The sequence below is a fragment of the Oryctolagus cuniculus genome, chromosome 3, assembly GCF_964237555.1.
Source record: "Oryctolagus cuniculus chromosome 3, mOryCun1.1, whole genome shotgun sequence".
NCBI classification, from domain to species: Eukaryota; Metazoa; Chordata; class Mammalia; order Lagomorpha; family Leporidae; genus Oryctolagus; species Oryctolagus cuniculus.
This window is the reverse complement of record NC_091434.1, coordinates 65068454-65095924: the sequence shown is the minus strand read 5'-3', so window position 1 is coordinate 65095924 and position 27471 is coordinate 65068454. Positions and strand designations below refer to the sequence as shown.

General features: G+C 56.1%; 1 protein-coding gene and 1 non-coding gene across 4 annotated transcripts; both read left to right on the top strand.

Moving 5' to 3' along the window:
• Positions 1-152: 152 nt before the first annotated feature.
• On the top strand, positions 153-27471 carry HOXD4 (homeobox D4). Of its 3 annotated transcripts, none has more exons than XR_011387580.1 (5): positions 153-1196; positions 11164-11189; positions 13225-15430; positions 16022-16460; positions 27344-27471. XR_011387580.1 is itself a non-coding variant. In XM_051848473.2 (5 exons), the coding sequence occupies exons 4-5, from the start codon at positions 15004-15006 to the stop codon at positions 16363-16365; spliced, it is 771 nt and encodes a 256-aa protein (XP_051704433.1). In that variant the 5' UTR covers positions 153-1196; positions 11164-11189; positions 13225-13332; positions 13577-15003; the 3' UTR covers positions 16366-19551. The 3 variants fall into 3 exon arrangements, 2 of the variants coding, with proteins under 2 accessions (XP_051704433.1, XP_069927632.1); XM_051848473.2 differs by lacking the exon at positions 27344-27471 and having other exon boundaries at positions 13225-13332; positions 13577-15430; positions 16022-19551; XM_070071531.1 differs by lacking the exon at positions 27344-27471 and having other exon boundaries at positions 16022-19551.
• MIR10B (microRNA mir-10b) lies at positions 13803-13864 on the top strand. The gene has a single exon (NR_162456.1). It is a non-coding gene; the product is annotated as a microRNA mir-10b (primary transcript).

The following is a 27471-nucleotide window of genomic DNA, read 5'->3' as shown; positions in this document are numbered from 1 at the left end:
TGCGCTCTGAGGGTATTGTGGACAGATAGGTTGACAAGCACCTGAAGCCATTTCCGGCCTTGGAGCGGGTCGTCGACCCTCCTACCACCCCAGGAAATGGGAGGGACCCCAGTTTATGTCGGAACAGAGGGAGGGGGCGCTTTCTTGGCCTGCAGAGCCCAGGTTTTCTGCGCAAGACCACTGGTGTTGGCTTGATGGGAGAAGCAAGGGGGCAAAAACCGAAAGTGCTTGGCGGCCCTTCCGCGGGGGGGGGGGGGGGGGGGCGGGGAGCAGGAGAGGCCACGCGCCCCAGAAAGGCTAGAGGTGGGGGGCGGGGGTGTCCTCGGGGATCGCGGGCGCAGCGCCGGAGCCGCATGGAGCTCATGCTTCCCTCCCACGCAGTGGCTCGCTGCGCAGAGACGTGGAGCCCAGCAAATCCCCCCCACCAAAAAAAAAAAAAACACCAAATAATTCCTGGAAAAGAGGAGAGGAAGAGACAGGAAAACGAACACTAGGGAGCTAACTGAGGGAAAGGAGAGGGACAGAGAAAGAGAGAAAAGGAAAGAAGGGAGGGAGCGAGAGAGGAAGGAGAAGAGAGAAGAGAGGGAGAGATAGAGAGGAAAAACATGGCGCTTGCGAGCTGTATGTGCAAAATCCGCAAGGAATTGCAGTAAATTCCTTTTTGTTTGAAGAAAATTTACAACTTGGTAATAGACCTTTTTATGACCTATTTGCGGTCGTCATTGGCTGCGGCTGGTCATGTGCAGGCGCCGCTCTCCTTCACGGCCTTTTTCCTGATTTCCCAGGCGAATTTTCCCCCGCATTCTGCTTTCCCAGAGCCTCACCCCCTCTTTTTCTAACCTTTGTCTCTGCAGAGGTGGGCTCCAGTCGCCGGCTGCGGGATTGCGGGGTCCGCAGCGGCCTCGGCTCCCGCCCGGCGCCCAGCCTGACCTCCCCGCGGCTGCCTCCGGAGCCGGCGGAGAGCCCGGCGGGGGAGCCCGGAAGAAGCCCCAGGCGCCGAGCCCCCCGCCGGCGCTGACACCGCCTGCCGGGAGCAGCCGGCCGGCTACGGGTGACTGCGGCCCCGCGCCTCCGACGCGGTTCCCTCTCCAGCATGAGCTGCTCGCTGCCGCCGGGAGTGCGCCAAGGCCGGCAGCGCCTAATGGATTACAGCAGCCGCCCGGGCCGACCGCCGCCTGCAGCTCGGCAGCCTCCGGGTAAGAGTCGCCCACTCTCCGCGCCCCAGCACTGCCAGCGGGAAGCCCAGGGCGCCGACCGCCGGGTGCAGCTCGGGAGCCGGGCGGGCCCTCTCTGCCGTCCCCCGGAACCTGGGGGTCGCTGGTCCCCTGTCCCCTGGTCCCTCCAGCCCCAGGACGTCCCCTGGGGCTCCGGGTGGGGTCGGGCAGCGCTCAGAAGTCGAGGGGAGAAGCCCCATTTTCTCCAGAGAAGCGTGTCGCGGGCTGGGTGGAGAGCACTCGCGGCCCCCCGGGAAGAAGGGCGTGACGACGGTTTCTGTCCACCTCAGCCTCGCTGGCGGGTCGCAAAAGGCACCCTCTAGTACACAACAGTGGCTTTGCGGTTTGTCTGTGGTCAGAGGTACCAGAGAGGCTAACAGGTGTTTTTGTGTGTGATTTTTTTTTTAAAGGATTGGGGCTTGGGTGGGGGTGGGGTGGGTTCTGGTATTCCGGGTGTGCCTGATTTTTAAATGTAGGTTTTGGTGAATGATGCCGGCTAATTTCTAGGGTTTATGGTTGATTGGGCCTTGCGTAAGATGCAATCTGAAATATTCTTAAAGGTTTCTCTAGTTCTCACAGAATTTCTGTAACCAGTCTGGATTGATTCCTTCCACATACGTTAATCCGTCAGGTGAATTTGAATGATTTTATGTCACAAAATGAATGCGGGGGTGGGGGGAGGGTGATAATAGTATCAGAGAATCTGGTGTAGGTTTGGGGGGAAAACCCAATAGACATTTCAGAAATGCAAAGCATTTCTGAGTTCAAACATCGCGTGTGTTTTTCATTTACCAGAGCAGGAAAAGAAAAAGTCTTTTCTCTTTGTAAATGTATTGTTTTCTTTGCCTATCAATAAATATTATACAGCAACATTTTTACCCTTTACTTCAAAGCTACTGAACCAAAACATGCGTAAAGGAAAAAAAAAAAAAACCCTTCGTAGAAAATAAAAAAGCCACAAATTGCAGTTTCGTCACGCCGGTTTTGAGTGGCACCTGACGGTGCAGGTCGAAAATCCTGTGGCCCATTCCCTCGTGATCGCGCGGTGAAGTCGTGAAACCCTTGCACAATCTGCCGCATTGCGCACAGGGCAGGCCTGCGCCGTGGCGGGTGTCGGCCCAAAGCACCCAGCGGCGAATCCGAACGTATTGGGCCCCGAATAGTCCGCTGTGACAGTGTTTCTGAACAATAAATGACATCTTGATCATTTTTAGTTATTAGAGATGCAATCACGCCCTTTTCAAAATGGAGGACCACAATTTGTGGCCAGTTGATGTGCGCGAGGTTCTCCTGGATCAGGAACTGATCATTCATAAGAAACTCATAGATGACTTTTTTTTTTTTTTAATTGGAACGTCTGTATTTTGTCACTATTTCCCCACCTCGGGTACCACGGTTGCTAAAACCAGTCTTCGTTGTCGTTAAAACGCATTGCGTACTGAGCAGCAGGCTCCCGGATCAGGGTTCCTAGGCCCCGCCAGAGCAGCCCCTGCATCGGCAGGGGTGGGGTGGGGTGGGGACGGGGTGGAGTTGGGGCGCCGATGGACAAACCCTGTGTTCAGAGCCTAGGTCGCTTGTCCCTAGGTCTGGTGGCCCAGCGCCCCCGGGCGACTAAAGACGTGGGCGAGCCGCAGGTCCGATGACGCAGCAGAGGGTGGTGTCCTGGGCAGACACGGAGGACTGAGGGGCTCTTTGTAAGCCCCCTTGGTCGCATGAAGAGCTTGTTGTAAAGAAACGGCCGGTTGCATCTCAGGGAATAAATAATCTGCAGACTGCATTTGAACCCGGGCCATGCAGTCCAAGAGGGGACTGGGAACGCTGTGGCTGAGGCCGGAAAAGCCTCCATTGTCTCTTAACACAACAAAATGAAACAAAATGGAAAGCACTGCAGCTCCGCGAGCTCAGCAGCCCGGAAGCGCAACTCCCAGCGCCGTGGGCCCGAACCTCGGTCTGTTTCTGCACGAGGGAGCCGGTGGCACGTCCAGGCCTCGGGGACGCCGGGCCAGGCTGGCTGCTGGGCTTGCGACCCGGGCTTGCGGCGCCGCCACACACACGGCCACGCACCGGGGCAGGCCGCCGAGCACGCTGCCCCTCGCGTGTTCCTCCAAGTCAACGTATTTCGGCAGAGTTCCGTTCTCAGAGCTCGAGACACAGGGAAATCGGAACAAAGACAGTATTTCACCCTGGGCTGGCAGGCAGCTGTTAGAGGTATTTACGGCCTCGCCGCAGTGCGGCGGCGGCCGCCGGGCAGGGTGTGCAGGGGCGCCGGAAGCTGCGGAGAGGCCGCTGGGAATTCTCATTCAAACCCAATTTAGGGCCACGCTATGAATAGATGCCCACTTTCTGGGGACTAGTTCGTTGGTCGTGAAGGCTTTGCAGGGTGAGGGAGAAGCTGGGCTCCCTGGACGTGGTAGGGTGGCTGGCCCCGACTGGATAGACGAAATCAGGGAAGCGGTGCCCCGAGTGGGCAGGGTGTGATCCAGACGACAACCTCGAGAAGCGACCACTGGCACCACTGAACAGGGCTTTGCAAATCGGAAAGGACGGGCCAAGTTTTTAATTCAGGTTTTCCTGGGACAGAAAAGCGCATTTCCTGTCTCTTTGACGTGGGGCTTCCAGGCTCCTCTGCAGCTAGGCGCGGGAGCAGTGCGCGCCGCCGCGCCCCGCACGGCGCTGCGCACGCCGCGGGCACGGCTCGGTGCCCCCGCGCGCCGGCCACGCACGCTCGCCGGGTGCCTGGCGCATGTGCAGTAAAGTGGCCCGACCCCGGGATTCCTCCCGCAGCACGGGCAGGGGGCGGGGGCGCGTGGCCTCGGAGCTGGAAGCTGGAACCCGACGTGTCCGGCAGGATTCGCGCCTGGGCTTGCTTTCAGTTCAGCCTTCCCTCTGAATATAGCCCGGCAGCTCTGCCCTTGACCACCTGATTTCCAAATCCTCACGATTTACCGCCTCCCCCGATTTAAATCCGTGCGTTAGCAGTATGCTGCAAATACCAGCCAGTGGCTAGAGGAAAGAGAATTCCCTGCAGGTGTTACTGTGTGTGTCACCCGGGGGGGGGGGGGTGTGAATGGGATTTTTCACCCTGGCGTGTCTGTTTTGGGAAAAGGCCCTCCCTTCTGGCGCCTGTTCAAACCGCCAAACTTCAGGCCGATCTTTCTGCCCCGCCATTCCCGGATCTTGTTACGCCGGCGCAGCACGTTCTAGGGCTATGTGGGGGCCGGCGGCTCAGCGGAGAGCAGGCAAATAAATAAATAAACGACAAACTGGAGGGATTTTCCGCCTGGGCTCGCCTGCTTAATGAGGGATGCGCGTTTAAGGGCCACGAACTTGCTTCTGCGCTGGGGGTTGGAGTGGGGTGGCGGTGAGAGGCGGCCTCGGGGCCCCCTCGACTCCTTCCAGCCACCCCCGGGGACACTGCGCGGCTTGCTTCTGGGGCCTGGACAGCTGCGCCCGCCGGAGGAAGCCCCCTGCCTCGGTTTCCGGGGCTGGCGGAGTCTTCCTGCTCTGCTGTCCGGCGCCTCGTCCAGGAGGAGGCGCTGTAGGACAAGCGTCTCGCCGGCTGCGCTGCGGCCGCAGATGTCGCCTGCAGGAGCGGGCGGGGGAGGGGAGGACACGTGAGCCGCCCCTCGTGCTCGGGGGCTCCACCCCGCGCGCAGAATACGTGGGGCCTCCCCGGAGGGGGTCCGCAGTCCCGGAAGGGCAGTGGAGGCAGCGCTGAGGCCCGGGCGCCTGGAGGGAGGTGCTAGGGTGGCGGCCACCTCGTTTTCTCCGCCCTCCCGGAGAGGGCGCGATTTCTGTGCTCTGCAATCCTGGGCGCACAACTTCCATGTTGTGGGGGAGGGGGCAGCTGCACCCCAATCCGCGGCCCGTGTTCCTCCTGCAGCGAGCCGCTGTGCCTCCCCGCTGCTGCCTTAGAACAGGGCCTGGGTCCTGGGACTCTCTGGAGACTGAGCGCCTGGGGCAAATCCCACGTGCTGAGACCTACCCTGAAGAGCGTGCCTACTGTCACACCACCCACACACCTCTTTGCCTGTCGGCGGCCTTCAGTGGGCTCCGGGCGGGTGTTTCCGGCACCAGCGGAGACGCTGAACTGCAGCCGCTGACCCTGACCCGACCCCGCGGATCTCCCATTGTCTCCTGGCAAGGCATCCCTGGCGGCTTCCTCTCCCTGCTTTAGGGCAGTGGTTCGCAGTGCAGAGCTGCATCCAAATCTCTTTTTTTGTGATGCAGGTTTGTGGGGCGCACCCCACGCCTGCCGCACCGGAATCAGAAAGGCTATAGGTACAGAGACAGGGCTACTCGGGACCGCATTTTGGAAACATCTCCCTCAGGGCAATTAGGATGCACACTTTTGTCTGAGATTAGCTTGGTCAAGGGACTCGCTCTCTCCTGCTCCAGCTCTGGTTCTTTGTTCCCCAAAGACCAAATCTCCTCTCTTCTTCCTCTACAGTTAGGCATCCCCCAGAGCTCCATCCACCTTTTTTTTTCTTTTCTTTTTCTTAAAAGGTCACTACCTATAGGCTGAATGATTGCTTCCATTTTAGGGACAGAGCATGGATCCTTTACTTTTGGCTCAAAGATTACAAAGAAGGCAAGCCCTGAGTTCAGATTGTCTTTAGTTCAAATTCATACTGTACCACTTACCTGCTGGGGGACCTTAGGCAAGTAGGACAAACTCTGGGCCCGTTTCCTTGTTTCAAAAGCAGGGATAGTAACTACCATCAAAGGTTGTGCAGTACAAAGCGCCAGGCACGACACTAGCTCTTAGATACATTAGCTCATGGGGTAAGTACTTTGAACTCCCTGGCACGTTAGAATTCCATGCATATTCCTTATTATCGTTGTGCTGATTTTCTGCTCAACAATCAGGCCTAGGTTTTCAGAACTGAGAGAAATTGGGTTCACCCAGTGCTTGAATTCTGTGGCAGACAAGGCAGAGGATTGGTCAGACAAGTTGTAGCACGCCCAAGGGATCTAGGCCATCACTGTCCTGGCTTCAGAGGCACCTTCATGTGTAAAGGCCAAACCCAGGAGCAAAGTGTCCCCCCCCCCCCGCTCCTCAGTGGGCAGTGCCCCCAGGGGAGGCCTGACACCCACACACGGGCAGGTCTTGCACTCCTGCAGAAGGCTGCAGGTCCCAGTGGCTGCAGGTCCCCCAGCCCAGCCACCTTCGCCAACACCACCCTGACCTCCTACTCAGCTGCTCCTTCCCATTCTTCTGTAGGCACAGGGCAAGAACCCTCTTCAGCCTCTTGACATCTGGGTCCAGAGAGCAGTGGAGGGGGTCAGAGAGCCCCGCCCTGCCCCATACCACCCCTTCTTCTGCTTGTGCCCTCTGATTTGGGCTCCAGGACTGTGGCTGAGCCTAGGCCCCAACTAGGCCCCAGGCGAGCCAAGGTGGCCTTAGAAGGACAGCCTTCAAAATCTCTCTTGACCCAATTCTTTGATAGTCTCTCGTGAAGAACGAGTGTGTCCTACTTCAAGCTGGAAGCTGCACCCGGGAGCACACCCCTGCTCTGACTTCCGTGACTTCTCCCTGGCCTCGCCAAGAGGGCCTCTGCAGCCCTGGGGCAAGCTGCCACTTGTGACTTAACTGGGGGTCTTCGTGGGCCAGCTTTTCTCTCAACTCACACATGCTATCTTTGGCCACTGCCAACAGTGTCAGGCAAAGTTCTGCCCATGGCTTGGGCAGTGGCACCTCAGCTCTCAAGCTACCCCGAGCTGCTGCTATGGGATCTCACTTGGGTTCTCCCTGGAGTCCGGTGGCCTTTTCCAGCCCTGGACCCTGAGTCAGTCACCCTGCCTCAAAGCCCCTACTATTGGCCTTCCCCTCATGGGTCACCTCTTCTTCCCAGAGGTGCCAAGCCAGTGCTCCACAGTAAGGCAGGAGGGAGAGGAGTGTTCCTCCTCCAGTGGTGGCGTACAGGGCCGGGAATAGGGACTCCCATTTCTCTCCTGCTTGGGACTCCTTGCTCAGCCCTTCCCTGGCTCTGCCCTCCGCCTGGGTCCTCGAGAACCAGCCTCTCCGTCTCCCATCTTCCCCTCTTTGCCTGGAGTTTGTCCAGAGCCCCATCCCCATCCCTCCCTTGTGGCTGTAGAAACCTCTAGTTTGAGAGGAGAGAGAGCCCGACCTCCAGGCAATGGCCTGTTGGGAGCCACGAGGAGACACTTTCCTGGTGACACACGACAGAGGCCTGGCCCCATCACATTCGGACCAGGGCCGCTGCCTTGGCTGTCTGTCCTGGGAGCTGCCTTAGGTGCAGGGCTGAAGGAGTCCTTCAAGGCACCCTGTCTGGTGGGAGCATGCTAGGCAGGAAGTCCCAGAACTGACCCTTTCCAGCCAAATGGGGGAGAGGCGGGACCGGAAGTTCCGCTTTACCCAGAAACCACTTCCTCACAAGTTTTAAGGAAGGCTCAGTTTCTCCTGCCCCATGTCCACTTCCATTACCACCAGCAGCAGCAGTGTTGAGGCCCCTGAGAAATGGGCCCGTTCTAGCTCGGCTCTGCCCACTGCTGCTCAGCCTCGCTCGCTTCCCTATCACCACTCTCTTCCATCGCAGAAGCTCAGGACCTTGGGGGTGGGACAAGAGGGGACTGGAGGAAGGTGGACCCTTACGCTCTCCTTAATCACTTTGCCTGGCTAACCTAATATCACAAAACAGTTGAGGATATCTGCTTCCATGTATTCCTTCTTTCCTCATTTTCTTTACCCCAGCCACTTTGCTGTTGCCTGGGTGTACAGGGAGAAGCAGCTTCATCGTATCCTGCAAGCCACAGTAAAGGCTGCCAGCAAATCCGAGTCACCATCTTTCATCACTGCTCACTCAAAAGCACATCTCCTTAGCCCCAACTACGCTCCAAGTGCTTCCACCTCAGCCTTGCCTTCTTCCCCTACCTCCGGAAAAACCTCATCAGAATTGCAGAGCTATCTTACAGCCTTGGATTAATTTTTGGGAAAAATAAAGTTTAGTTCCTCAAACTTTATTTTTGCAGGTTTTGCTTTTTAAACAAGAAATTAACAGGGATTAACTTCAAAACTGGTCACCTAATTCTGGCAGAATCAGAAGCCATTTTTGGAAGAGTTGGTCTTCACTTATTTTTTAAAATAGGTGCTATGTGCTGTAAGAGAAAAAGATATTCCTAAATAGCTAATAGAATGCGGGGGTGGGGTGGGGTGGGGGACAGACAGAGAGAGAGAGATTCAGAGAAAGAGAAATTCAGAGATTCAAAGAGAGAGAAATGCCTTATTGTGCAGGCTAACAGCCCTCTGCTTTCTAGCCAATGAGAGTCAAATGAGAAAATGGGCTTGCAAATGTGGTAGAGCGTGTGGAAATTCGGATGCTGAGATCTTTGTGAGGAGGGCTGGCTGGGACTTCTGAGGGGATCTGTTGCAACTGAATCGGGTTTAGAAGTTGTGTGCATGTGTGCACCCTGCAGATCACACAGATCGGCAGAATCTGCTGGGGAAATCACTTTCACCAGAATAGGCAAAGTCACACATTTTCTCACTGTTGGGTTGCCACAGTGGCAGGCCATGGGAGGGGTCAGTTCTCCCTTTACTTCTACCCCTCGGTGGGAGCTGGGGGCCTCCTTCCCACTCCCATCCCCCCACCTGTCTCCCTCACCTCTGCCAAGCAGACAGTGCCTCGCTCCCCTGTGGAGCAGCTCAGAGCCCAGCCCCTCAGCTTGGCCGGGCCGGCTGGCCGTCACTGCAGGACGGCGCACTCCGGGGCTCTCCCTCCAGTGGGGCAGCAGTGCCTGGGGAGCCCCTCTGAAGACCCTCGCCCACCTTTGGGCCCTTGGGGCCCTGGGAGCTTGGGGGCAGTGTGGGAATGACTTCCGGGACTTTCGGTCCCTCGAGAGCCTCATTTGCTTCCTCACACCCCGTCCTCTTCACACCAGGGCTCTTTTATTGTTTTATAACCTCCTTCAGAGCTTTGGTTGCCAAAGATTCCGATGGAGCTGTTCTCCCTGTCTCACTTTAGCAAACCCCAAGTCTTGCTATTTTAAGCAGTTTGGTCACTTGCAAAGGCTTCCCTTTCAGATCTAAGCAAATTATAGAAACCTCTAGGCATATGGCTACCCTCAGCTCCCGGCTTTCACCAAGCCCGTCCACGACAATACGGAGGAAGCCAAGTGTTAATTCCAGATGCCACCCCCACCCCCACCCCCAAGCCCACCCAGCCGCTCCCTAACCACTACTTCTCTACTGAAACTTGAACAAAATCGCAAATAACCTCCAACTTCTGATCTAAGTCAGTGAGAGGCAGCCTTTGGCCTCTTTACCACATCTAAAGCTAGCAAAGGATTGAAATAAAGAGCCATGGTACTCACAGCGCATGAAGCCAAAGAATCATAAGCCATGCCCACCAACCAGCCTTTTCCAAATAGTACTATCTCCCAGTGTAAATAGCCTTCGCTGGAAAGATGCTATTTGAAAAGCCTGGGGTGTTGATATGAATCTGACCGCCCTTGCATCCTGGATATTTGGGACTATTTAAATCTGAGTGAACAGTTGCAGTGAGCCTTTATTTAGTGAATAAAAGTTTAAAGCCAAAGGTTATTTATGGTTCTGTAGAGATGGGACCTGAGTGGCTATTTACGAGCACGTGATTCCAATAAACTTTGTTTTATGGCTTGAGAGTTGACAAGCCAAAATATAATTCCCACCATAAATTAGGTTAAGAGCATACAAGTGCAGATGCTTGCTTCCTGGAGCAGCGATAGGAAAGTGAGAGGCTCCAGCCAGCGCAGGGCTCAGAAGGAGACAGTTCTACTCGCAGCTCCCCTGCCCACTGGCAAAGAGAGACAGTAAGTCACTTACTACTTCTCCACGATGGCTCCAGAGGTGGGCGGGTTTGCTGCCCTGACTTTTCTGCCCAGGAGAGTCCTGTGGAAGTTCGTCTAATTTTAGCCTGAATCTAAATTAACAAGTAGCAGGGGCATCCCACTTTTCTTCTCCTCCCTCCTGGACAGGAAAGTTCGGAGCTGAGGGCTCCCGCCTCCCACGCGGAACTTACTGGCCCTTTCTTCCCCACACTGGAGCATTTGCTGCAGAAGTGGGACAAAACTTTGGTGGTGGGCTCTGTGGGGGGGAGAGGGGCTTTGCCCTCTGAGCTTCCTCCAAGAGGACTGCTGCCCTAGCACAAAACTGAGACAAATGGAAAACTTACAGCTGGACACCAGCCCCTGGCAGGACCACTGCTTTGTACGCGTTTTGCCGGCTCTCTCAGCAGCGATGCTGAAAAATTGATGCCACGTCTGTAGAGCTGGATAACAATCTAAAGCATTGCCATTACCTCTGCACCCATTGATTTTCCTCCTGCCTGGTTATCATTTGGGTCCTCATTGCCCCCTGGAAATTGCCCTTTGTTTTGAGTTGGAACAGAACTGGGGAGGTAAGTCCCAGTCTTGGCTGATCTTTCTTTGGGGACAAAAAGGCAGGTGTGGGGGTTCACCGTTTGAGGCTGGAGAATATGAAAACAAACTGGAACTGGAAAGGAGGTGGGGGTTGAATTGCTCCCAGGGCGGCAGAGTAGGGGACCTAGGGTGGAGGACAGATGGGGAGGCCACCTCTTCCCAGCAGAGTTGCACCCACCCGGCCGATGGCGATGGCGCAGGAGGAAACAAAGGCCCATTTTCTCCCCGCTGCCCGTTTTTCCACTGGGGAAACTCTGCCACAGGCAGCAGGAGTCAGGCCAAACAAGCAGTAAGGTTTTGCCCTCCGGAGCGTGGAGTGGGAGCCACCTCTTTCCTACCCTGTGTCTCTGCTCGCGAATAATGCGGGCTCGGGCTCCGGGGGGCACTTCCGCGAAGTTCCCAGGGGCGGGCACCCGAAGCAGGGAAGGCTGAGTGTCAGACGAGTGGCTGGGCCTTGCCATTTCCCTGTTATCTGTTTCTGCTGTATTATCCCGTGGAATTTAAGTGACCCCTGTTTTCATTGCAACAGGTTCGGGACGGTGAGAGAGCGCCTCGGTGAGTACCTTCCCGCGTCTTCCGAATCGCGAAGAGGCGGTACTGACCCTGGGGAGGGAGTGGGCAACGCGCCAGGCCTGGCCAGCGAAGACAGCTCTCTTTGGGAGGCGGCTGCGGTGGGGCTGGGGGGAGTTCTAAATTGAGCTCCTGGAAAGCGTTCCTGGGGCCTAGTCACAGTCACCTGTCTCAGGGACAGCACCGCGGGCCCCACCCCCTCCGCAGCCCTTTGCGGACCCTCCAGGGCCTCTGGAGCTCGCACAGGTGCACCTCCGCGCGAGTGCTCGCCTCCGTTAAGAGCTTGCAGCTAATTAGCAACCGCTCTATTAACGAGTTCCGACTGGCATCGCCTCCCGCAGTAAATACCAAAGCAGCGCGATCCCCCTCTGCACCCCAACGCAGATCAACCAGGTCCAGCCTGGCCCAACCTTCTAATGCTTAAAAAAAAAAAGGTTTCTAATATTTAAAACAAACAAACAAAACAAACAACCCTCTTTGGCCACGAATGTGCAGAGTTGGCCGCTTCTAGAAAAGGCTGCAAATTCTGAGATTAAGCCAACTCCCATCCCTCTCCTACCCCTCCTCCACCCCAGCTCCAGCGGTGTGGGTCCCGAGTCTGGGACACGGGCTGAGCCAGTAGGGACGTGGCCCTTCTCCTTCACCTCTGCTGCTCTCTAACTACAGCTCAACAATTTCCCGCCAGAGAGGCTGGTGCTGCCAGGAAACAGCCGGATTGGGTGGGGTGCGGTGGGGTGGAGCCAGAAACTGGGAGTCCTTGGCTGAGAAAGACTGGTACAGCTCTTAGGGGGTCTGTGTGGTGGTGGTGGTCCAAGATTCGTGTGTGTGTGTGCAGGGGGAACAGCCCCTCCCTTACTACAAAACAGAGGTGATTTTATTTTAATGGGCAATAGCATATTCCAGGACTGCAGGAAGCCCGCGTCCTCTCTGAGACACCCTGTCTTCATGGTTGGAGAAGCTGGGCTGGGTAGCCTAGTCAATGCCCTAGGAGCTGTGCTCACCCAGAAGTGAGATCCCACAAGCACACAGTTCCCAGGAAGCACCGGCTGGTTCAAGTGAAAGGCGTTCTGGGCTCCTGACTGAAAATTCTGATGTCCCCAAGATTCCTGGTCTTGCCCTCTCCTCCAGTGCCCTGGCTCTAGGTGCTTCTGTCTGCCGAGGCTGCTCTCTTCCAAACCCACGTTTGGCTCCCTGCAGCTGAACGCAGCACAAAAAGCCCGAGAGATCAAAAGCATTAGTATGGGCGGTTGAGAGGGAGGTGAATATTTAACGCTTTTGTTCATCAATAACTCGTTGGCTTTGACCTGTCTGAACAAGTGGAGCAATAAGGTGAAATGCAGGTCACAGCGTCTAACAAATATGAAAATGTGTACAATCGTCCTGCTCCCCACCCACCCCAGCAGGTTCCCCCAATTTGTCTGGATAAAGCCTAGGCCCAGTGTCCCCAGGAAGGCGGCTCCGTGAAAGTGCTTGGCATTGGGGGGGACTGGGGAGACTCCTGAGACACAAACAGATTCCACAGGCTTGGAGCCCTGGAAAGACTTGGCACCCTGGTAAACGCCTAGGAAATAGTTAAAATGGTGGAACTGAAGCCCTGGGTGGATGGGTGGAGGGGGCAAACAGAGTGCAGAGTAGAAGCCAGCAACTGGTTTTGGCTGGGGTGGGGGTGGGATTCCCCCTACCCAACCCCACCAGGTCCAGGCCAAGGCTTAAAACTTTTTTTTTTTTTTTTTTTACTGGGCGGGGGAATCAAAACAATGAAAAAGAATTTAAGACACCTTTGGACTGGTGCCAGGCATCCCCTCTGCCCCTGAAATCTGCCCGGCCCCTGAGTTCGGCTCAGCTCCCAGTGCCCTGAACTGAGAGGCGATCCCTGGGCAGCATGGAGGCGCTGGGGCGGGCGCAATTGGTGAACTTTTGTACTCTTGTGTGCTGCTGTCCACAAAGCGAAAATAATGAAACTTTGTGATATGTTTGTAAATGATTTCGAATGACCCTTCGCCCTGCCCTTCACCGTCAGCCCGCCTGGCCTCAGCCCTGGGCAGCTCAGTGCCTGCGAGCAGCGCCTGCCTCGGGGTCTGAAGCCGCAGCATGGACAGAGAGGCCAGCCGGCTCGGGGCCCAGGAAGGTAAATGTGCGACTACTGAAGAACGAGCTTTGGTCGCCAACCTGGCTTGGCCAGGCAGTGGGAGAAAGGATTGGGCAGAGCAGAGTCGCCTTTTCGCCTGTTTTTCTTCTGCTGGCTGAGGGCATTTGCTCCTTTCTGGAAAATACCACTTGATGGGGGGGGGGGTGTATTTGGATCCCGAGAAGGGGGTAATAAAGCCTCCATCTCTGGGATGGCTTATTTTCTTCTTCTTTTCTTTCTTAAGAAGAATGTCCTGGTTGCTCTGCTGCTTGGTAACCCCAGCCCTGGCAAAAGAATGAGGGAACTCGTTGCAGCAAATCGTCACCAAGCCCGCCAGTCTACCTGAACTGTCTCTGGATCCGCGGGTGGCTGCGGCGGCTCGGTGATGGCTCAGAGGAAAAGGCTGGGGCTGGCAGCCGTCTGGGTATCTGTTCTGGGTGGGACCCAGAGTTTGTGACGTTGTCTATATATACCCTGTAGAACCGAATTTGTGTGGTATCTACATAGTCACAGATTCGATTCTAGGGGAATATATGGTCGATGCAAAAACTTCACGTTTCTCCGAAATAGCCAAAGACGGAGGTGGGGACCAGAGGCAGCGGGTGCGGCTCAGCTGCCCCTTTCTGTTTGATTACCTTGGACTCCAGCAGGATCCCCTGTGCCTGCTCACGGCAGAGCAGCCTTTTCCTCTAGGAGCGCCTCACCTTTAAACAATCTTCCATGGAGGCTGCAAAAAGAAACCCCAATTGGTTGAGCGAATGCGCAGGGCCAAAGGGCTGGGTGGTGGGGTGCCCGGGAGTAAGGGAAGCCAGCCAACTCCCGCTCCAGCTCTGCCCTCCGTGGGGCACAGAGTGCAAAGGTAACCCACGCGGAGCCCGGTGCCATTGAGAAGCCGCCTGTGGGAGGAAGGCCGGCAGGAACATTTGGGGTGCATCTGGGTGAAGGGAGGGTGCCCTCAGCGGCTTCCCGACCCACCCCTCAACTGCATGGGCCCCATGCCATTCCTGTCGGCGTGGCTCAGCTCTGATAGGAACACTGGTGCCTGGGCGCGGGCAGAAAGCGTGGTGGTTACTCATTGCCTAATCTGATTCAGGCTGGCCAGATTCTGGTAACTTTTGGGTGACCCTGATGAAGACAAAGCCGGGAGCTGGCCTTTGTATGACAGGATCCCGGCTCCCACGGGATGGGCGGGAGCCCTGCCTGCCTGGGGCACTCTGCCCAACTCCGGGGCCACCGTGCCCGTCCACCTTTCGTTGCCTGGCACCCCAAGAGGAGGACTGATTTCCCCTGTGAACTGTGCCCACTTTCTGGGGGTGCTGCTTTCCGGGCGGGGGTGAGTGGAGAGGGCACCGGGGTTAGCAAAGTCAGGGGCAGACAAAAGCTGGGATTTCTTGAGGGGAGTGCGGGTGCAGGATTGGAACTAGGCTAACATGTGATCGGGCCCTCGGATGTGCCAGGGCGAGTCAGTTGATTACACGTATGTTATTTAGTTAAATTTGTGAAAATTATGAGATGCTCACCAACCCGGTGATAAACTCGCTTCCTCCCCATTGGCTGACCTGGTCACATGGCCGCCCAACTTTATTCAGTTGACAGCAAGTAGGAGGGCCCTATGGAAGGAGAAAAAAAGACAACACGAGAAAAATTAGTATTTTCTACCTTCTGAAATTAATGGCCATGAGTTCGTATATGGTGAACTCCAAGTATGTGGACCCCAAGTTCCCTCCGTGCGAGGAATATTTGCAGGGCGGCTACCTAGGCGAGCAGGGCGCAGATTACTACGGCGGCGCCGCGCCGGGCGCAGACTTCCAGCCCCCGGGGCTCTACTCGCGGCCCGACTTCGGTGAGCAGCCCTTCGGAAGCGGCGGCCCGGGGCCCGGCTCGGCGCTGCCCGTGCGGGGTCACGGGCAAGAGCCCGGGGGCCCCGGCGGTCACTACGGCGCCCCGGGAGAGCCGTGCCCTGCGCCCCCGCCCGCGCCCCTGCCTGGCGCCCGGGCCTGCAGCCAGCCGGGCGGCCCCAAGCAGCCGCCCCCCGGGACGGCACTCAAGCAGCCGGCCGTGGTGTACCCCTGGATGAAGAAGGTGCACGTGAATTCGGGTAAGGTGCGGGGCCGGCGCCTCCTCCCTGCCCACCCCAGCCTGCGGGCCCAGGCCCCTGGGAGGGGGGTGCGAGTGGGTGGGAGCTCGAGGAGCTTCTTTGGGCGCCGCAATTACTCTCCCCATAAATTTTTATAGCTGAGGGAGCAGGCCGGGACCATGTGGCTGGTTGCTTGGCTGTGGGCGCCGAGGGGGTGGGGAGGGGTGGGGTGGGGGAGGACTCCATTTTCAGAGCGCAGGGAGCGCGGCAGAGGAGAGGGAGGTCTTGGAAATGCTTCGGGGTTCCGGGGCCCTGGGGGGCGAGGGGCGGGGAGAAGGGAGCGCCTTTGGGGGCCCTGTGCGGAGAGCCGAGAGCAGGGGGTGGGTGCAAGGAGGTGGGTGGGGGTGAGTGTGTAGTGTGTGCACGGGGAGAGGGCGGGCGGGAGGAAGCGAGCGAGCGAGCTGGGGAGTGCTCGGGGAGGGCCGTGGGCCTCGGGGCGCGCCGGGGAGTGATGTGGGCCTCGGGGCGCGCCGGGGAGTGAGCGGAGGAGGCGAGGCGCAGGGCCTACCGAGGGGCCGGGCGCTGACCTGCCTCTCCTGTTTTGTCTCGCAGTGAACCCCAACTACACCGGCGGGGAGCCCAAGCGTTCCCGAACGGCCTACACCCGCCAGCAAGTCCTAGAACTGGAAAAGGAATTTCATTTTAACAGGTATCTGACCCGGCGCCGGCGGATTGAGATCGCGCACACCCTGTGTCTGTCCGAGCGCCAGATCAAGATCTGGTTCCAGAATCGGAGGATGAAGTGGAAAAAAGATCACAAGCTGCCCAACACCAAAGGCAGATCTTCGTCCTCCTCGTCCTCCTCCTCCTCCTCCTCCTGCTCCTCCTCAGCCACCCCCGGCCAGCATTTGCAGCCGATGGCCAAGGACCACCACACGGACCTGACGACCTTATAGAAGCGGGGACCCTGGGCCCGTCCCTCCCTGCACGCCCGGCTGAGCCGAGGCTGCAGGGGCAGGCTGGGCCTGCTGTCACCTCGCTGGGCTCTAAGGTACTGTGGGGGTGGGCCCGGGACCCAGGTTAGCACCCTGCCTGAGGGCAGCCCCCTCCCTAGAGCGGGGTGGGCTGGGAGGGGGGCGGGATTCTCTCTCGGAGGAAGGCGTCACGGAGGCAGGAGCTCCTGAGAAAGTAAAATCTCCTGAAAATCTCCGTGTTGGATTGTGAATTTACCAGGGAAGGTTGGATGCTTTATCCCAGTGTGAGGTGGGACGCTCTCCAGCACCCCACCCCTCCAGGGAACTCTGTGGCATAGAGGTGTGGGGTGGCTGAGGCCCAGGGTTGGCCACTCTGTGCTAGGTGCTTCTCAGTACAAGAGTGCCAGAGCTGGGCCAGGATTTCTGAACTTTCTGGGCTGTCTAGGTGATTTCCAGTGTGATTTCAAAAAACAAACACACAGAAAAGTGTTGCTCCCAGCGGTCCCATGCCCCATGAGATGTCTAAGAAGGGAATGGAAACGGGTGGTTTTGTGTTTAGATTATATTTGTCGAAGTATTTATTTGTTGGGGAATGGAGTACAGAAATAATTAACACCTTCATGCCAAAAATCTTAAACTAGTGACAGGGGTTGAGCTTCAGGGAGCAAAATCAGAGATAACGTGGACTTAGTTTTGGCAGGAAACGCATTTTGAACTCCACCCCGATCCGGTCCCTGGGAGTGTGTGTAGGGGGGCTCTTGACCCTTCCAGAGGGAGGCAGAGGATCCATTCAAAGCTGAGTTCTTGAAAATATATTTCCACATGTGCTTCCCACCATCCACCCCCCAGCACTGAGCTTACAACCAGCTCTGGGTGATTAAAGGAGAGGGGGAAAAGGAACCAAATGGTCCAACATTTTCCTTCTGGGGAAAGAAAACAAAACCTCTGTGCTCTGGGGGTGGCTAGATAATGACTGAGTTTCTGTTCCAACTGGATTCCAAATGTTCCAAATATACCCCCCACCCCAGAACAGTATTTTGTAGGGATTGGGATAGGGCCTGTAGTGGGGAGGGGCCATGCAATGGGGAGAATGTGGAAGGTGAGAATGCTTTGTTTTTTAAGAGGAAACAAAAAAGCAAAACTCACTGAATCTAGAAGTCCACAGTAATTGGTGTTAGGTTTGTTTTTTCCTCTGAAGATCTGATTAAAAAAAAAATCTAGGGTTTTTTTTCTTATTCCATGAACTAGAAGCAGAGATTATAAAGGTGGAAAGGTTTTTAGGCCCTCTTCTTTGCCTTGAAAATGCTGATTTCAAAACAATTACCCTCAAACAACTGGAGAGATGTTCTTTAGTCATTTTTCTTATGCCTTCCCTGGAAAGAGTTCAAAGCTCATTTTCTAAAGGATAAGGAGTAAGGTGTCAGAGGTAATGACCAGAGTTCATACTCTCAGATGAAACAAGTCTTCAAAAGTTTAGACTCTAAAGCCTCGGGCTCAAAGAAAAAAAAGAAAGAAACCCCTAGTTGTAGCTACCCAAAAGTGACAAAAGGGGGCAGGGAGAATGAGTCAGCTTAAGACTTAACTCTGAGATCCAGAATGGTGTTGTTTTTGGGGTTTTTTTCTGGCGCGTAAGAGTACTTTAGAAGTATTCAGTGATGATTTTGAAAATATATTTGAGTGGAAGGAGGAAAAGTCTTTCTCTGCAAGCGTGTTCTTTGGTTCTGTCTCCTGAGAGCCGAGGGCAGGTATTCACTGGCGTCCCTAGGCTGAAATTCCAATTCTCTAAAGTATCTTCCAAGCCTTGGTCTTTTGTAATAGACCCTGGGGACAGCTCTTTGTTCCTCCTTGGGGTGAGCCTGGCTCTCAGACTTGCACATGGCAATACTTGAATATCGCCACGTCGGGATATTAAAGATGGATATTCCTGCATTATTCGCATCATTGTTTGTATGACAAAAAGCACAGAGTTCATACATAGTCAAGATGTCTTTTTTCTGACGCTCTCACGTTGAGAAGCTGAAAAGGTATTTTACTGAAGTTCGGCTAAATTACAGAATCAGGTTCATCCAGAGGACAAATTTTCTATTCGATTAGCTGTATTTCAGCCGGGAGGACTGACCTCTAAACCCTTAACCTTTTGGACTCTAGCTACCCTTCTCTTCTTTCCCCCCCTCTAACATGGAGAGTGATCTTTGGATGTGGCATTTGAAAAGAGCTGCTATCCTTAGGCAAGTCAGAAAGTTGCTAAGATTCTTTCCTAAAATCTCAATCTGTGCATACACGGAACCTGCTCCATAGGAGGGGGACGTGTATGTTTTCACAGCAACCAACTCTGTGTGTGTGTGTGTGTGTGTATGTGTATGTGTGTGTGTGTATGAGAGGTTATTATGTAGGTTGCCCCCTCCCCAGAAGTTCAGGTTATTCACCCAGCTTCAGACCAAATACCACAATGCTTAACCGCCTTCAGCCCCACCCCGGAGGAGAGCCAAGAGGCACATTTCCATGAAGAAAACCCAAGCTCCTTCTCAAACAGGGCCCTACCAATGTAGAAAGTAACTTCATCAGAGAAAAAAGTCTTTGTTGTTTGTAAGTCTCAAATCTCCTGAGCTTCAAGGTATTGTGTTTTGAAATGTTACTGGAGGCTGTATGGTCCAGAGGGCAGCCCCAACCCTGAAGTCCCACTCAGACCTCAGCATCCATTTGGACTGGTGGGAGTGGGCCAGGGAGGGGGCAGGGGCCCCCAACCACCTAGAGCAGGAAAGGAGATGGGTTCCAGCTGGGAACGTACTCTGGAGAAACCTAGGCGTGGGGAGGCTCCAGAGTCCAGTTGCTATTATTTATTTCCAGTCTGTTCCCCCAAATATGAGCCAGAGTGTTTGTTTGGGTGTTTAAAAAAACAAATCCTGTGTTGGGGTGGTGGCTGGGGGGAGAGGGGGAGGAGTAAAGTGTTTGTTGAGGGCCCCCTCTCACTGTGTCCATTACAGCCTTTTGTTGTGAGACGACATTGTCAGTGAGCCCATGGAATCTGTTCACATGAGATGCTTTTTTAATAGAATTGACCAATGTTTTGCTGCCACTGATTAAAGTATTATTTATACTAATTGTTGCCTGTAGTTTTGATGTAATTCATTGATCTATATTTGAAATAATAAAAAGTGTAGCAAAGTCTCCCTCCTGTTTGGTGCCTTGACAGAAGCCTTCTTTGTGAAAGCTGACATTCAGTATAAATCAGTTATTTGATCATTTTCTGCAGGAAGTTAGGCACCAGTTTGTTTGGTGCCTGAACTCTGAAGGTTAAACAGTGAAAGACTTAGCAATTATATTTTTACCCCACCCCCACCCCCAGTAGACACAAGCTCCCAATTTGGCCACCATGTTTTCTGAGCTTTGGGAAAGCTGGGGTTGTGTTCAGGCTGTAGCGTGGTGGGCAGGATCTGTTGAAAGGAAAAAGAAGTCAAGGCCTGGGCTCATAGGGGCTTCCAGGATGGTGCTCTGCTTGACCAGGGCCAGCCCCAGACCCCTTCGGCCTCTCAGCCCTCGGAGGGGTCTTTCTGATGGCCTGGGTGAGTGAACTTTCCACCCCTGCTCCCAAAAGCTGGGAAGAGAGCTGGGTTCTGGGCAGAGTGGAGCAGAGGCTGGCTGGTGGCTGCTCTGACCTGACCCCACCCGCCTCCCATCTTGGGCTCCTTCTACTCTTCTGGTGCTGCCCAGCCCCACTGAGGCCTCTGTGTACCTGCCCCTCCTTCCCTCCAGCCCCTCCGCCCTCTGACAACAATAAACACTCCCCACTATAAAAAGTACCAGGCATGATTTTTAATCTAGAGAGCTTTTTCACATCTTGGCCTAGCCTGGAAGAGAGGGCCAAGACAGGAGTCCCAAAATAGATGGGGGGCGGGGGGCTTGCTGGAGACAGGAAATGAGCAGAATGCATAAAATCAGACATGTGTCCTTAATATATGGAAGGGCTCGCCCCAGACGCGTGGACATGTGTATTTATAAGTGCGCAGACAGAAGTTTAAATATTCAGACACATTTTATGATTGTCCTCTGCCCGTCTTCTGGTTAATGGCTCCTCCCGTGCCCACCAATAATACATCAATACCGTGGTGTGTACTGAGTCGCGGGCAGGGGCGAGGAGCAGGCGAGTGCACGGCCGCCGAGGCCGCCGAGTGCAGCGCAGCCAGCCGGGACCCTCGGCGGACGGCGCCTCCCGCCCGCCCGCGCGCCATGTTGGGGAGCCCTCCCAGCCCCCCGCGCCGGGCTGGGCGGCCAGGGCTCGCCGGCAGCCGGGGGAGGGCCTTTCATAACCCGGAGAATTTTCAAAGTGCGAGGAAGATGATAAGAATAGATTTCTACAAGTCCCGACCACGTGATTGGCGAAATAATTAATTCAGCACGTCCCTTAAGAAACACGGAGTCGTCATTAATCTGCCACGCAAAGGGCTCTCTCCGACTTGGAAAGTGCAGGGATCCCAAGAATATCGCCCGCCGAGGGGGGCCGCGCGGCGCCCCCGGCCCTCCACCCCCGGGCCCCGGCGGCGGGCAAGGGCGCGCGGCCGGCAGGTAAATATTTTGGCGACTTTTATTTCATCAGATTTAAATCCTTAATGAACTTAGCTGTCAGGACCGCTGACAAATAGTTCCCTTTGCTTCCTGATTTGGAACCGCGCGCCGGCGAGAAGTTGTTAGTGGCTTGGATGGTGACCTTTGGTTCAGCAAAGCTTTGCACTTATGAAAAATTACCGCGAGCGGCCGAGTGTGTGCGGGCGAGGGAGGGAGGGGGCGAGGGAGGGGTGTGCGGACGCCGGGGTGCGAGGGTGCGAGGGGTGAGGGGCGAGGGTGCGCGCAGGCGGCCCCGACACTGCGGGCGCTGTGGACACCCGCGCGGCCGGGGGACGCGCCTGGCGCGCGCGGGCCGGGGTTGCCCGGTCGCTTGTGTCTGCCGGGAACAATGGTCGCTGTCACGGCATCTGCCGCCTATTCTTAAACCGGCGAGAAAAGGCCCCGGCCCTCTTTTCAAGCGAGGGTCGTAAATTTTTCTTTGCGTCATAATAGAAGGCTATAAAATCGGGTTGAAATTTTACCCCAGGCAGGTTTTAACCAACAGATAATGATTTCCGAGTTCCTTCTCCCACTCTCCTCCCTCCCGACCCCAGCTCTGCGGCTCCTCTCACCCCAGGCAGTAGTTTAGCCTCCTCAGCCCTTGATAAGTTTGTAATGTATTGTATTTTTTATTTTTATTTTTTGCATGTCCTAAAATAAAACCAAGGTGGGGGGTGGGTGGGAGACGTCCCAGCCGCCGGAGCGGGAAACCTCCGGGCTAGGAGGCGCCTCACGTTGCGGGGAAGGGGTCTGGCGGAGAGGCCGGAGCGAGCTTCTTTCCCTTCCCGGCCTTTCTCTCACCCGCACTCCAAGAAAACCGGCGTCCACCGCCGCCGCAGCACAGCCCCGTTTCGCCCGGGGCAGCGGCGGGCGTCTACGTCCTCGGGGCCGCCCCGCACGCCCCCCGGAGAGGCTGTCTCCATCGGCTTCCTTCCCTGCGGTCCCTGCGAGATGCGCTCCTCGCCTTCGGATGATGTCGGCGAGCGGGGCTGGCTGCGTGCCCTGGTTGTTTTGGGCTTGTGTATGTGCTCATTTCTTTTCTTTTTTTCTTTTGGTGTATGTATGTTTCCCCGTCAGGACAGAAACAAAGTTTCCTCCGTTATGAATTATACATTCAAACAATAACACATTAATTCAATTATTCAAAGATGACAAATGTTTATGTGCTTAGCGAGTGACTCGGGCGCAGATTCCGGGCGCTTTCTCTTGCTGCTTGCATTTTTCTCAATGAGAATCATCTCCCCTCCCACCCCCACCCACTTCAACCCACCCAGACGTGCCCTGGTAGGCCCCGGAGAGGAACCCACAAAAAGCTCCCCCAGCCCCACTGGCAGCCCGGCAGCCACCAGCCTCCAAGGTCCCGGCTTGGCGGGCACCGGCCCGGGCTATTTTATCAGTGTGACAATTGCCCGAGTTGGTGTGATAAATCATCGTAAGTAATTCCTGAAAGGGTGCGAGGCTGTTGGGGGCCGGGCGAGGACTGTAAATCTTTGCGGTTTATTGCTCTATGAACATATGCTCCGATTGAAGAAGGCTTAGATCCTTTCCTGGAGACAAATTCTCGCAAAGCAGTACCCCCTCTTTGGCTGGGGATTAACACTTGCTGCGGGCCGCGGGCTCGGCCCCCCGGCGTGAGGCTAGGGGGCGGGGTCGTTCGGGTGTGGGGTGGGCCGGGGGTAGCACCCAAGGTCTGGTTGGGAGAGGCACCCCAGAGTGGGATCCTGGTGAGGGCCGAACAGGTGAACACAAGGAGGGGCTCGCCGACAGGTCTGGGGGCTCAGGCCTGCGACCTGTCCTCCGGGCCCTTCCCGCGCCTCTGGGGTGGGGGCGCTAAGACTTTGCCCCCTCTCTGGTGCTCCTCTGTGGCTACGGGGCGCTCTCGCCCTTCTAAGACCCTGCAAGCAGCGACAGGGCTTGAGCTCTTTGCCAGATGCCGCTGGGAAGCAGAGTCGGCAATAAAAGCCGACTTAAGGGATGGGGTGAAGAGCTCCCAGCTGTGCCGGATTCCGGGGTGCGGGCCGGGCTGGGGGTAGACTGCTGGAAGAGCCGTAGGAGCTCGCGACGAGCCAGGAGCAGAATAGCCCCTTGTCCCCGGGGCGCGCTTAACTCCTCCCGTGAAGAATTGGTGCCATAATTTCCTGATCTAATATTTCTAAAATAGAAGTTTCCTATCCCCAGGTAAGCCTAGCCAGCACTGATTCCGTAGCCCCCTTGGCCTTCCTGGAGGCGCCGCAAGAAGCGGGAAGCCTCAGCCCAGCAGTCTCTGGCCCGCGGATTCCGCGGCGATGTTCAGATTTGGAGCCGCACAGGTCACAGCGGGCCGCGCCTTGGCGCCTAGGCGGCCCTGGGCCTCCGAGGACCCGGGTAGGGGTGCCCAGGGTGTAGAGAAGCCAGGGCGCCCCGGGTCCTGGCCGGCTGCTGGGTGCCTCCTCGGGATCGGAAGCGGCGGCGTGGCTGCGGGAGTCTGTGGAAAGAGCCAAGGCGCCCAGGGAGTGGGCTGGTGGCGGTGGGGTGACCATCTAGGACAGAGAGCCCACAGCAGACAGCGGGGATCTGTGCAGTGCCGCTGCCTCACCCGGATGAGAGCGGCGCCTCCGGTGAGGCGGCGTGAAGCGCTTCTGGTATGGGGTTGGGGAGGATGCGGAGCAGCGGGCGCGGCCAGCAGCCGGGGGACCCTGGGCCTCTGCCGCTCCACAGCCCTCTTCAGAGACGTCTCTAAGAGAGCCAGCTTCCAAATTTTCCAGTCACCCCGACCAGTCTGGCAGAAGGCTGGGCCTGGGTCAGAGGTCTTCGTGGGGAGAGATTCTCAAACCCCCATCCCACTGGGGAAGACCAGGCTGGGTCTGGGTTTGTCCTAAGCTAGGAGTTGGGGGGCTTTCCTTCAGCCCCACACCCACCCGCGCCCGCCCCAGGGAAAGGGCCCGGATCCCGCGCCTCTTGCTCCCCTCCTCCCAGCCCCCAGGCCTGGCTGCGCTCCGGGGCTGGATGGCGTGAAAGTTTCAGCCTCAATCAGTACAATCTTCCCTCGGGGTCACGTGAACAAATATGCTCGCATTTGAAGGCAGCCTCTGAATTTCCCGACTACGAGGGGGTTTCCGGGGCTCTCTCCAAATCCAGAAAGGACCAAGTTCCGAAAGCAAAACAAATCCCGAGCTCTGGGGGGCCTGGGAGGGCTGGGCAGGAACCCAGGAGTAGGTGGGGGCGCGGGTGGCCGTCGCTCTGGGCCTGGGAGCGGACCGGCGGGCGGGCGGGCGGACCGACCCGCGCACAGAGCGGGAGAAGCCAGCTCGGGGACTACGAACTCGTTCCTCCTGCGTTTATTGGTAGTTGAACCTCAGCCTGGTTCCGTTCTACCGGGAATTCCGTGTGCTCCGGTATATGGCCGCGCCTGCGAGCGCGCAAGACCAGGGTTGGGACAGTGTTGTCTGCAGACAAAGGGGGAAAGCTAGCTCTGCCCCCCACTGGCGCCCACTCTGAGGCCGAGGACACCAGGTTTATGATAAATTGGGATCCAGGTAAGCAATTGCATGACAAAATGGAAATCTTTGGGCAAGGGGCTGCTTGCTGCCCTAAGCGGGATACTAAATATGATTTATTTTGTGTAATCTGTGATCTTGATTATTGCCAATTGGTGAGGCAGTCCGCATAGACCTAGATACACTTCTACATATACATGGAAGACTGTGATTAATCGTACAAGGAGCGCTTTGTGGGGACGTCCCCCGCCTACCAAAAGGTTAGGAGGACACTACCTTGCCAGGCTGGGAGGGTGGCCGGTGGCATTTGGGTTGATGGTGGCAGTTTGAGGAGGCAATACAATGTGGGTTTGGGGGCCGGGGGAAGTGTTTTGGGCATAAATGTGCAGTTAGGCGAATGGGCTGAAATTGAAATGAATAAAAACTTTTTTTTTGCACTGTCACTGCCAAAGTAAGATGGAGCGTCATATTAATTCTGTGTCTTGGGCTGCCGGGCTGGGTGCAGGCGTGTTGATTTATATGTATTTAAAATAAACTTGGTGGCCAGCCAGCTCCCTGCATTGTTCTGGGAGCAAGCTCTACACACGCAGCTTTGACTTCTCGATGTTGGCGTAGTATTTTTTCTTGGGAGGTTAACATGCTAACAAACTGCTTCCCTCCCCCCCAATTCAAAAGCACCCCAAACTCCCTTGAAGAATTTAGGACACTCCTCCGCACTGCCCCTCACCAATCTGGGGTTTGGACTGCAGTAGTGGCAGAGAAAAGGCTTAGGGTTTCTGAGTGCTTCTCCCCAAGGAAACCGGAGTGAAAACTCAATCATATATTGGTTCCTGCAACCCATCTATCCTTTTGTTTACTTGCTCCCCGTGGCTCTTGGCTGCACAAGGAGAGGACAATTCAGCTCAGGTCTTTTTGGGCCAAAATCGGAGTGAGCGACTCCATGAGCCCGAGTGAGTGGCTTCACACTCATGGGAACACTGGGCCAGATCAGATTGGACCTCCACGGGGATGGAACCTCAAAAGCAAAGAGCAATCCCTTAGTCTCCATTGGTCCAGGTCCCTGGCAGGAAAGGGACAGACTTCCAGGGGCATCACCATCAAAAGAGAGCAGTCAAGTTGTTTTGTCAATGGCCTGTGCCTGGCTCCATCAGAACTTAAAGTCGCTGGACATTTTTCTTCGCTGGCTGCCTTGGAGCTGCACGCCTGCCAGCTTAGTCAGCTGAATCCAATTACCGCGAGCAGCATTTCATTTGGCCCCATGGAGCACTCACTTATAACTTCCCCGAAAATTTCAATAATCCCCACCAAGGCTCCACACTGGCCCTATCCTAAAGAGTTTTCCCGGGGTGCTGCCTGGAACCAGCTCTTCATTGACAGCTCTCAGAGCTGCCTCCAGCTCTCCCTGCTTCTGGCTGCGGAAAGGATATGGGAACCCGCTGGCCAGAGCCAGCCCGGTTAAAGCTCCCCATTCTGGGCAAGCAGGAGGTCAGAGCTAGACCCGACGCCGGATGGTGCGTGGGGAGGGGCGAGAGGCTAGGAGGAGATGCCGGGGGCTCTTCAACTTTGACCAACTTGGCGTCCCCTTTCTTTTCTCCTTCCCAAGCCTGCGCGCAGAGAGCACCGCGCAACCCAGAACGCCCAGGCGCGCGCGAACTTACCCTGAGTCTCCGTGATAGGAAAGCAAAATCTAGCTAGAGACATCGGGGCATCGTGGCCCTGAATGACCTCCCAACTTAGCTCTTCTTCTGAGGGACGCTCCTACTTCTAAAGAACCTCTTTTCAAAAATAAAAAAATGATCAAACTGCGAAATTTGGCGTCCGCCACGTGAATGTATTCTATAAAGCGGCTTTGGGACCCGCCAGCTTGAGAACCCTGGTACCTGGCACCTCCGCCGCGCCGCCCTCAGGGCCCGGCCCAGCCGAGCGGGGTGGGGGCGGGAGGCGGGTGTCCCGCCCCGCTGGGTCCGGGCCCGCTGGGAAGCTGAAGCCAGGCCTCTAAGTTAGGAGCCCTACCGGGCTGGGATTTCTCCGAGACGCTTCCGTTTGGGTGTTCATTAAGGGGTGAGTTATTGCGGCGCGAGCCAAAGGTCACTTCAAAGGCTTATGGCTGTGCGCTCTGGTCTTTAGAAGCACCGGGACCGCTTTGTGTGGGGCTTTCCCGGGTGCGGTTTAGTGTTTGCAAACTACAGGGTGGACAAATTGCACAGGGCAGATGCAAGAGGGGGACTGGGTCTCTCCTTTCACCTGCCCAGGGTGGGCACCTGCTGAGCCCCAGCAGTGGTGGGTGGGCAGCTTGGTCTGTGTTTTCGGATGGAGGTGGAAAGGATGCTTGTTTCTTGGGTATTTTGCAGCCCAGGCCAAGGATGGGGTGGGTACTTACTGGCATCAACCCCAGGGCAGCCTCTGACTAGGGTCCACCCAGGCCCATCTACAAATCCGTGCTCCTTTCCCGGTGCCCCAGGCTGTAGCCAGCTCCCTCCCACCTCAATCCTGCAGCGGCCCTCTCTTCTTTTCCTTGGAGAATGGGCTTGCTCTCCAGCACTGGGCCCGGGAGCATTTAGAGCCTGGTGGAGGCCTGAGGACAGTGGACTGGTTCTCCTGGCCTTCTGACCCTCGGGGGCTCACCCTCTGGTTGGAGGGTCTGGGGCTTCCCTCCAGCTGGAGGCTCTCCCCTCCCCCATCCACAAGGATGGTTGGTGTTTAAAGCCTCTGCTCCTCTGGAGTCCCCAGTCTTCCTTCTTGGGGGCACCAGGCATCTGGAATGGCTGCGGGAGCCACGTATCAGTCACATTCAGTGACACCCTTAAAGGGGGTAGAGGCTGTGGACTTGGCAGCCTTTGTGAGGAAGAAGGGCTGCTACTGAGTTTCCCATTTTGTTCCAGATCCGCCTCCACAGAGTATCAAAAGAACCCGAAGAGCCTACAAAAAGAGTTAGAGACAAAATACAAGAGAAAACACACATACGTAATTGTGGTGAGTGGGTGTGATTAAAATTTTTTTTTTACACTGC

What these genes read in the sequence shown, in the direction of transcription:
- HOXD4 (XM_051848473.2), top strand. Translation starts at nt 15,004, where the DNA reads ATGGCCATGAGTTCGTATATGGTGAACTCCAAGTATGTGGACCCCAAG. An exon ending in GAAGGTGCACGTGAATTCGG is followed by an intron (nt 15,431 to 16,021) that starts GTAAGGTGCGGG and finishes TTTGTCTCGCAG; the next exon opens with TGAACCCCAACTACACCGGC.